The sequence below is a fragment of the Rhincodon typus genome, chromosome 45 (genome assembly GCF_021869965.1).
Source record: "Rhincodon typus isolate 14 chromosome 45, sRhiTyp1.1, whole genome shotgun sequence".
Classification (NCBI taxonomy): Eukaryota; Metazoa; Chordata; class Chondrichthyes; order Orectolobiformes; family Rhincodontidae; genus Rhincodon; species Rhincodon typus.
The window spans coordinates 337,397-348,707 of record NC_063376.1 but is presented as its reverse complement, the minus strand read 5'-3'; the positions used below and the strand labels follow the sequence as shown (position 1 = coordinate 348,707).

Genomic DNA, 11,311 nt, shown 5'->3' with positions numbered 1-11,311 from the left:
TAGAGGGAGCTTTAATCTGTATCTAAACCCATGCTGTCCCTGTCCCTGGGAGTGTTTAATGGTGGGGGGGACAGTGTAGAGGGAGCTTTAATCTGTATCTAAACCCATGCTGTCCCTGTCCCTGGGAGTGTTTGATGGGGGACAGTGTAGAGGGAACTTTACTCTGTATCTAACACCATGCTGTACCTTATAAGTGTTTTTCTGTAATCTCTGAAAGCTGTCCCATTCTCTTCCCCGTGTCTCTCGATAATAAATTGTAATGTTGAAGTAAATATGTTGATTGGATATTTGAATGTTTACATTGCCTAATAAAAATTGTCTTTCAGGTGGAGCACCTATGCACCAGGAATCCCCAAGTGCATTAAGGGAAAAAGTAGCAGTGACTTGCCCAAAGATGCACAATTTACTTTGGACCGAAAAGTGCACGTTGCTTTTAACCTTGATCCTGCGTAAGTATTCACTAAATGTCAAAAATTTACACTGTATAAAATGTATTGTTCATGAATGAGCAATGGAACATCCACTCAGTATTTCTGGCTGAATAGTTTCAAACGCTTCAGCCTTCTCTTTTACACCAAGTGTTGGGATCCTCTGTCGTTGAAAATGAGAATCTCTCTGGAAATCTCTCCGCCAGTTACAAACACTTGAATTAGATGCACTCACAGGGCTGATCTGTTTCTGGTTTGAATTCCACATTCGCATCTAAACCCACCCGCCAGTGACCCTGCATTTTCCCACCTGATGAGAATTGATCCAGCTCCATCTTAAAAATATCCAATGACACCACACCCCCTTGCCCCACCTCCACCACATTCTGGGGAAGAGAGTTCCAAAAGTTGCACAACCCTATCAAAATCATTTCTCTTAAACTCCGTCCAAAAAGGACAACCACTAATTTTAAAACATTCTCCAACCCTCCCCTCCCTCCCAGTGCTGGACAAAGAGGAGACATCCTTCCAACATCCATCCATCACCTCACTCTTTACTCTCTAAACTCCAGTGAATACAAGCCCAGTCTGTCCAACCCTTTCCTCACAAGAAAACCTGCTCCTTCCAGGTATCAATCCAGCAAACCTCCTCTGAACCACCTCCAATGTTAACCTTCCTAATGATTTGCTGTACCTGCACACTGACCTGCTACGGTTCGTGCAGCAAGACCAGATCCTTCTGGACCTAGGAGTTCTGCAATCTGTCTCCATTTAAATCATCTGCTTATTTTCCCAGCCAAAGCGGTCAAGTTCACATGTTCCCACATTATACTCCATCTGCCAAAGTGACACCCCCCTCACCCTGCTGCTGATATCCTTTTGCATATTTACTGTGAACATTTGTCTTTGCATTGTCAGTAAGTTTAGCTGCCATGCTTTTGGCCCCCACACCCGGGTGATGGGTGCAGATTGTAAATAATCTGCCCAGCTCTGATCCCTGTGGCACTCAACCTAAAAATGCCCCATTTATTAGGTAACCACTCCTCTATCCATATACTCTGTTTTCTGTTAGCTAATCTGTTAGCTATCAATGCTAATACATTGCACCCTACACCAGGAGCTACTATTTTGTAAAGTAGCCTTTGGTGTAGCACCTTGTTAAAAGCCTTATGGAAGCTCCCCATCAACCACATTACTCATTTCCTCTAAAGGTCTCACTAATAATAGAATCATGATTTCCCTTTTACAAAACCATACTAACTCTGCCTGATTGTGTTAAGTGCTCTGCTGTAAGCTCTCCTTGATAAAAGGAATTGAGTATTCTCCTGATGACAGATGTTAAACTAACTGGAGTCTGCTCTGGTGTCGAGGATATTGTGGCTGGTGAGCCTTACATAGTGATATGGGGAATTGTTGGAGAAGATTCTTAGGAACTGGATTCATTCACATTTGGAAAAATACGGATTTATTAGTAATAGGCAGCATGGCTTTGTTCAGGGTAGGTTGTGCCTCACAAACTTGATTGAGTTTTTCGAGGAAGTGACAAAGATGATTGATGAGCCTGGACAGTGAATGTTGTCTAAGTGGACTTTACAATGGCCTTTGACAAGGTCTCTCATTGCAGGCTGATGTAGAAGCTAAAATCAAATGGGATCTGTGGTGAGCTGGTCAGATGGATATAGAACTGGCTTTGTCATAGAAGGCAGAGAGTAGAGGTGAAAGGGCGTTTTACTGTGACCAGTGGCGTTCCACAGGGATCAGTGCTGCCACCCCTGTTGTTTGTAATGTATATGAATGTTTGGGAGAAAATGTGGGTGGCCTGATTTGTAAGTTTGCAGACGACACAAAGATTGAGGGAGCTGCAGATAGTGAGGAGTATTGCCAGAGGATACAGCAGGGTATAAATAGGCTGGAGACTTGGGCGGAGAAATGGCAGATGGAATTTACACTAGACAAAAGTGAGGTGATGCACTTTGGAAACTATACAGTAAATGGTAGAACCCTTAGTAGCATCAACATACAGAGGAATGTAGGCGTACAGGTCCACAGTTCCCTGAAAGTGGCAACACAAGTGGATACGGTGGTCAAGAAGGCATATGGCATGCTTACCTTCCTCAGTCAGGGCATAGAGTTGCTATGTTGCTCCTCTATAGAACTTTAGTGAGGCCACACTTGGAATATTGTGCATAGTTCTGGTTGCCACAGTACCAGAAGGACTTGGAGGCTTTAGAAAGGGTGCAGAAATAATTTATCAGGATGTTGCCTGGTTTGGAGTGTATCAGCTATGAGGAGTGATTAGACAAACTTGGTTTGTTTTCACTTGAACATTGGAGGCTGAAGGGTGACCTGAGAGAGGTTTACAAAATTATGAGAGGGATGGATAGAATGGATAGTCAGAGGCTTTTCCCCAGGGTAGAAATGTCAATTACTGATTGATATAAGTTTAAGGTAAAAGGGGGTAAGTTTAAAGGAGAATGTAAGAGGCAGGTTTTTATTTTACACAGAAGGTGGTAAGTGTCTGGAACATGCTGCCAGAGGAGGTGGTGGAGGCAGATACAATAGCAACGTTTAAGAGGCATCTTGACAGATACATGACTAGGCAGGGAATAGAGGGATGTGGACAAACATTTTCAGTTTAGAACATACAACATAGAACAGCACAGCACAGTACAGGCCCTTCGGCCCACAATGTTGTGCCGACCTATTATTCTACTCTAAGATCAAACTACCCTGCATACCCTACATTTTACTATCATCCATGTGCCTATCCAAGAGTCACTTGAATGTCCCTAATGTATCTGACTCCACTACCATCACTGGCAGTGCATTCCACGCACCCACCACTCTCTGTGTGAAGAACCTACCTCTGACATCTCCCCCTATAACTTCCTCCAATCACCTTAAAATTATGCCCCCTTGTAATAGTCATTTCCGCCCTGGGAAAAAGTCTCTGGCTATCCACGCTATCTATGCCCCTCATCATCTTGTACACCTCTGTCAAGTCACCTCTCATTCTTCTTCGCTCCAATGAGAAAAGCCCCAGCTCCCTCAACCTTTCCTCATAAGATCTTCCCTTCAGTCCAGGCAGCATCCTGGTAAATCTCCTCTGCACCCTCTCTAAAGCTTCCACATCCTTCCTATAAGAGGCGACCAGAACTGAACACACTATTCCAAGTGTGGTCTAACCAGGGTTTTATAGAGCTGCAGCATAACCTCATGGCTCTTAAACTCAATTCCCCTGCCAATGAAAACCAACACACCATATGCCTTCTTAACAACCCTATCAACATGGATGGCAACTTTGAGGAATCTATGGACATGGACCCCAAGATCCCTCTGTTCCTCCACACTGCCAAGAATCCTGCCATTAACCCTGTATTCTGCATTCAAATTCACCTTTCAAAATGAATCACTTCACACTTTTCTGGGTTGAATTCCATCAGCCACTTCTTTGCCCAGCTCTGCATCCTGTCAATGTCCTGTTGCAACCTACAACAACCCTCCACACTATCCACAACTCTACCAACCTTCGTGTCATCGGCAAACTTACTAACCCACTCTTCCACTTCCTCATCCAAGTCATTTATAAAGATCACAAAGAGCAGAGGCCCCAGAACAGATCCCTGCGGATCACCACTGGTCACCGAACTCCAGGCTGAATACTTTCCATCTACTATCACCCTCTGTCTTCTACTGGACAGCCAATTCTGTATCCAGACAGCCAAATTTCCCTGAATCCCATGCCTCCTTACTTTCTGAATGAGCCTACCATGGGGAACCTTATTGAATGCCTTGCTAAAATCCGTATACACCACATCCACTGCTCTACCTTCATCAATGTGTTTTGTCACATCCTCAAAGAATTCGATAAGGCTTGTGAAGCATGACCTGTCCCTCACAAAGCCATGCCGACTATTTCTAATCAAACTGTGCTTTTCCAAATAATCATAAATACTATCTCTCAGAATCCTCTCCAATAACTTGCCCACCACAGAAGTAAGACTGACTGTTCTGCAGTTTAGAAACTCATTATGTGCTAGTGCAGTCTCGGTGGGCTGAAGGGCCTGTTCCTGTGCTGTACTGTTCTTTGTTCTATTATCCCCAGGGGTACTCCCTTCTGACTGTACATCACTATGCTGCCATCTCTGCTGGACCTGTCCTGCCGATGGGATGGCATATGGTTGGGGATGGTAATGGTGGTAGTGTTTGGGTGAAAATAAAGTTATGCCCATGGAGACAGCTCTCCTGACTTCAGTGCAGGTTCCTGAATGTCATGTCTATGGCCAAGAGAATGTCAGCGTCCATGCTGCATTAGATTAGCTGCCTCTACATCTGCTGAGGTCATGGTGCTCACACAATGTCAAAGGGGCCACACAGCAGAAAAATAAGGATTGGTGTTTGCAGAGGACTGTGCGAAATACTGTTAGAATGTTAGGTTTCTGTTTAGCTTCTGAATTCTTTTCCAATGCTCCCCATGTCATTTTGGGGGGAGGTGGATGGAAATGGCCAGAGCCAATGGGAACACAGGGACAAGAATAGGCCACTCGGCCCTTTGATCCTGCTCTGCTGTTCAATAAGACAGTGTGCTGATCTGATATTAACCTCAATTCTACATTCCCAGGACGTTCTCCCCCTCCATCCCACCTCCCCATGCCCCCACCCCTCTGGGGGATCTTTCATCTGCCTGAGACCCTCACAATGAAGAGCCGCGAGGGGGTTACTGACGACATCCGACTCCACCACCCAGAGGCCTGGCCACTGTGGGTCCTGCCCCCAGACCTTAACCTTGTGTGAAGGGTGCAGCATAACAGCCTTATTGTGGACCCTTCTGCCCGACCACCCCACCCCGACCCCCCACCCCACTCCATCCCCACCCCCACCCTAGTGGAGGCAAATGTCAGAGCATCTGAAGCAGATTTTAAAAACTTCCAATGCCACACCTGGTTGTCATATCCTTAGTCGCACTGACACCCAGGAGGAACCAAACCAACTTTCTAAGGTCTATGTGGGTGACGCCCTCCCATTTCTGAACAAACCCATCAGAGAGGGTGCACTGCCAGATGTCAGAAACAGTGCGGCAGTGCCCGGTGGATCCTGCGCATTAATATCACTTTGTGGCTGCTCTCCGGCTGCAGGCTGAGGGGCCGGGCTGTGTGGGGGCGTTGTTGGTTTTAAGGAAGTGGCACAAACCTGGCACCAGCACTAAACCAGCTCGAGCTCAACCAGAAAGCTGATTCCAACGGAGACAGCAAGAACTGCAGATGCTGGAGTCAGAGTCGATACAGCGCGGGGCTGGAGGAACACAGCAGGTCAGGCAGCATTAGAGGAGCAGGAAAGCTGATGTTTCGGGTCAGGACCCTTCTTCAGAAATGTGCTGTCTGATTCCAGCATCTGCAGGGCTTGCTATCTCTAAGTGGAAGAGTGAACTTTTTCAGTGCTCATGGTGATTAATTATAAAATGTCTTTGTTAACTCAGCTTTCTCGAGCTTGGTCTGAACCCACTGAAGCTGCTTAAGAATGTCTGGACTAATGTGGGTGAATTCCGTAAATGTCTGGACTTCTGCAAGGTTCCAGTTGCAGGTAATTCTGAACAGTGCCCGGTGTTTCTCTGGCATTTTTGGATAAACAATAAGGTTTCTGAAAGGCTCTCTCACTCCTGAAGACAAACAGGTTACTGCCCGACTCAGGGTTTGACATATGATGGTGCTGCTGCTCACTCCTCACTGCAGGATTGTGTGTCCTTACACTGAGCGCAGTTCTGAGAACTGAAACTCCCCGTTGAGTATTTAATTCATCTTGACTCCCTGGCACTGGAAATTGAGCCCCACTCTTTCCTGAGCTGTCACTGAGTTGAAAAGGTTTAGTTAAACTATTCACCTATTTTCCTGGCTCTCGAACATGGGTTAAAACAATTGTAATTGAGAAGGAAATAACTGTATATTGCAAACAAATTATTTTTGACTAATGGCAATTGGTAAAAATGAATTGCTCACTTATAACTGCACAATTTAAACTCTAACCCTCCTTCAATTCCCCATTTCTCACACAAACAGACAGACAAAGACAGATAAGATACGGATATTAAGGGTGGATAGGAAAACAATTGGGGAAAGACAGTGCAATAGCACCAGTCTGGGCTTTGCTCAGCTGCTTTCTTTCTTTTCTAATTCCTTTTATGCCCTTTGCCAATGAGATGAAGTTGTTTGCTTACTGATGCTGTCGTTCATTTTCTGGTTGAGAGTCCATACTTTCACCATCTTTGGAGACAGTTTATTTCACCTTCAACAAGGAATTGCAGAGATACATGAGAATGGAAGGGAGCAAGCTATTAGAGGAGACTGTCTGGTACCTCCGCACAGGAGAGAGGGAATGAGAGAAAGATGTTTGCCACTTTCCCTCCGCAGACTTTACATTCTCTGCTGCACTGGGCCCACACCAGCCATGGTCACCTGGTCAGGAGCCAATCAGAATCTTGTTGTTAAGCAGTTTTCCATTAGTTCAGAGCCCACAGACTCTGCAGTGTCTGCTTCTGGTCTCAGGAGAAAACAACATTGTACATAGCTCACACTGAGCTCCACTATACATACATTTCAAAACTGCAGCCATCTCTTTGCACAGCCTCCTTGATTTAAAGCATTCAAACAAAACCTCTTCTCGTTCTGAAGACCAATTTGAATGAAGGATGATTTATTGTCTCTTGTACTCAACAAAGAACAACACGGTAAAATACATCGAAGAGCTTCAACTGCCGCCACAATCTGGTGTCATATTGAATAGTTTAAGAATAAAAAGGGAGTCCATCTTCATTCCACCCACTCCACCATGAGCCCTGTTGCCAAATCGGCAGTTTGATCTGGTCTGGGCAGTGCCATCTCTGTGACTGGCAGCTGCAGCTCACTCACTCAGCAATAATATTGCACTGCCATAGCCTGTCTCCCTGCATCCTGACTCATCTCTGTGCCTCATGGTGGCATAGTCCATAAACACAGCCATTGAAGGGAATTCATCAAGCAGTCTTTGCAACCACAGGCTGATGAGTCTAACATCAGCGGTGGGTAAGGCTTTGAAATAGATGATCTAGTCTGAGTTAATGATGTAGAGTGAGCACTGCTCTGTAAAAGGCACCTGCTGATGTAACTGAATTTCTTTGATGAAATAACAGAGAAGCCTGATGAAGGGAATGTGGTAGACGCTGTTTTTAGGGACTTCAAGAAAGTCTTTGACAGGTTACCACAGAGAGGTCTGCTTGGTAAAATTGAGGCTGGTGGAATAAATGAAATGGCTCAAGAACAAAAGAAAAAGACACGGTCAATATTTTTCAGAGTGGACCTGAGTGCTTGGGCATTGGATGGAATGGTAAGCACTGAGAGCAATATGAATGGTCTAAAACAGAACAGGGATACAGTAACAGAGTGAGCAGACAGGTGGCATTTGGAGTTCAATGGCAGGTATAAGGTATACATCTGTAAAATGGAATGGAGTGTGGCAATGTATATTTGACAGCCAAGTTTTAAAGAATGTGCAGAGTCAGAGGAACCTGGGAGTCCATTGATCCTTCAATGTGACAGAACACATTGAGAGCGATTAGCAAAGCTCAGCTTTGATGAGTAGACAGATTGAGTACAGAAGCAGGAAGGTTAATGCTGAACCTCTGTGGGTAGACTGTAGCCCTAGCTTTGTGCCCAGTGCAGGTCACCCACACTGTGGTAAGGTGTGAGGGGCCTTGTGAGAACCTAGAGGGGATTTACTGGAATGGTTCCAGTGGGGAAGGGAGACTGTCACTAACAAGGTTAGTTTGCAAAAGCTGGAGCTGTTAGAGCTTGAGATGAGATTTGATGAAGATTTTGTCAACCATTTTAATAGTTTAGATCCAGTCAACAAGAGTAGAACATAGAACATAGAACAGTACAGCACAGTACAGGCCCTTCAGCCCACGATGCTGTGCTGACCTATTATCCTACTCTAAGATCAAACTACCCTGCATATCCTGCATTTTACCATCCTCTATGTGCCTATCCAAGAGTTGTTTAAATGTCCCTAACGTATGTGACTCCACCACCACTGCTGGCAGCGCATTCCACACACCCACCACTCTCTGTGTAAAGAACTCTGCCTGTTAGCTGCAGGGGCAAAGACAAAGGGAATGATTTAAGATTTGTGGCAGGAGGTGCAGGGGGAACATGAGCAGGAACCATTTTATGCAGCAAATGGTAATGAGCTGGGAGCAGGGTCAATTAATGATCTCAGAAGGAAATTGGAGCTTCACTTTGAATGGGTTAAACATACAAGGTGAGTGGTACTGATTGGATTACACTGTGGAGAGTCACTATAAACCAAATGGGCCTAATGGACTCCTTCTGTGCTGTTAAACAACTCTACAGCCTCTGGAGGAAATTCCTCCTCATCTCAGTCTTAAATGAGTGACCCTTTATTCTGAGATTATACTCGCTGGAGCTAGGCTCTCCCACAAAGGGAAGTAACCTCCCCACATCTCTCCCTGTCAAGTACCTGAGAATCTTGTCTGTTTCAATAGCATTGCCTCCCACTCTTCTAACCTCCAATAAGTACAGGCCCGATCTACTTAACCTCTCCTCCACAAGATAGTCCCTCCGTACCAAGTACCACCTTCTCTGTACTGCCTCCAATGCCAGTCTACCTTTCCTCAGATAAGGGGCTCAAATCTATTCACAGTATAGAACATAGAAAATAAATCAGTACAGCAGAGTACAGGCCCTTTGGCCCACAGTGTTGTGCCGACCTATTATCCTACTAAGATTAATCTACCCTGCATACCCTACATTTTACTATCATCCATGTGCCTATCCAAGAGTCACTTAAAAGTCTCTAAAGTATCTGACTCCACTACCACTGCTGGCAGCGCATTCCACACGCCCATCTCTCTCTGTGTGAAGAACCTACCTCTGACATCTCCCCCATACCTTCCTCCAATCACCTTAAAATTATGCCCCCTCATAATAGTCATTTCCACCCTGGGAAAAAGTCTCTGGCTATACACTCTATCCATGCCTCTCATCATCTTGTACACCTCTATCAAGTCACCTCTCACCCTTCTTCGCTCCAATGAAAATAGCCCTAGCTCCCTCAACCTTTCCTCATAAGACCTGCCCTCCAGTCCAGGCAGCATCCTGGTAAATCTCCTCTGCACCCTCTCTAAAGTTTCCACATTCTTCCTATAAGAGGCGACCAGAACTGAACACACTATTCCAAGTGTGGTCTAACCAGGGTTTTACAGAGCTGCAGCATAACCTCGTGGCTCTTCAACTCAATTCCCCAGGGAAATTCTAGGTGTGGTCTAATAAGTGCCTTGTATGGCTTTAGCAAAACCTCCCTGTTTTTATACTCCATTCTATTTGAAATAAAGCCAACATTCCTCTGAGGAAGGGTCACCAGACCAGAAATGTTAACTCTGTTTTCTCCTTCGCAGATGCTGCCAGACCTGCTGAGCTTTTCCAGCAACTTCTGTTTTTGTTCCATTTACCTTCCCTATTACCTGCTGAACTTGGATGCTGGCTTTGTTGCGAATCATGGACACAGACTCCTGAATCCCTCTGTTCTGCAGCTTTCTGCAGCCTTTCTCCATTTAAATAATATTCAGCTCCTCTATTCTTCCTGCCAAACCGCATAACCTTGCATTTTCCATTACTGTATTGCAAGTGCCGAGTTTTGTCTACTCCCTTCACCTGTATACATTCCTTGCCCCTTGTAGATTTCCTCTGTACTTTTGTGCAGTTCAGCTTGCTGCTGTATTTTACAACAGACACCCTGTGCAAGTTACCAATATCTTTCTGATTTTAATCCTTCTATTTGATTATCTCTGGAGTCCTATCTTTAGGTATTTCCTGTCCCTCCCAATGGTAGTTGGAGCGTCTGAATAGGTATCTTGGTCAACATCAATTGACTCAGAACAGAGACATGCAGGCAGAACTGTGACTCGGTTTTCTAAAGAGATAATGCTGCCTGAAGCAAATAACAAGTTTCATCTGAAAACTCTTTACATTTATATTGGGAGGTGTTTGTAACTCGAGCTGCATTTCAAATAGGTATGTTGTCCCAAATGCAGAGTTAACTGGTGTACCTGTGTCAGCATGTTAAACCCAGAACTTGGTAAGGAGCCAGTTATATTTGCTGAAAGCACAAGCTTCTGCTCCCCTGACCTGTCAATCACAGGGATGGCTGTATTCACAAATGCCTTCTGCTGGAGGCCAGGGTTCATGGATGTGAGCAAACCCGGACTGCATTTAGGAAGTTTGGCAGTTGGCTATCTATTTCATTCATGCAGAGTAGGCCCCCTTCAGTAACTCTGTAAAACCACAGCTTGGTTCAATCTGAATGCAGCTTTTTAACTTATTGCATCTTCTCTGCTTTTTCACCCTGCGTTTCCTTGTGGCTTTAAGTGCCTTACCCTTCGTACAAGTCACTTGCAATGCAGGAAACACTTTGATTGTTACAGGAGAGTACAAACTGCCTTGTGTCCCGAAGGCTGAGCCTTCTTAAGTTGGCCCACTACTTATACACATCACCTTTGCTTCCAAAGCAGCAGCTCCCAGCTCTGGTTCAGAAGGATATGGATTGAGGGTTGTACTTTCCAAAGGAAAGTGGCTTCCTTCTCACAGGTGGCTATGTATAGAATTGAGCAGGAGCAGGTTGTTCGGCCCAGCTAATCTGTGCTGGCTCAGCCCAAGCAGCAGTAACCCAAAAAAGCAGCTCACCTACAGTTTACAGGTGGGTGGGGGTGACATGTCGGGGTTGGGGATATGGTCAAGGTGTTGTAGGCCGGGGGTTAGGCAGTTAGTGGGAGGGAAGGTTGGGCAGTTAGTCGGTGGGGGGGAATGTTGGACAGTTAGTCGGGGGGGGGGGGGGGG

General features: G+C 45.4%; 1 protein-coding gene across 1 annotated transcript in view; it reads left to right on the top strand.

Annotated features, from left to right (window-relative positions):
• Positions 1-11,311, top strand: part of LOC109917782 (polyunsaturated fatty acid lipoxygenase ALOX15B-like) — a 53,321-nt gene that overhangs the window by 24,401 nt on the left and 17,609 nt on the right. Inside the window, exons 3-4 of the mRNA XM_048620009.1 lie at positions 327-449; positions 5,905-6,008. Coding sequence (XP_048475966.1) covers positions 327-449; positions 5,905-6,008 — 227 coding nt within the window. The remainder of the gene's footprint in view (positions 1-326; positions 450-5,904; positions 6,009-11,311) is intronic.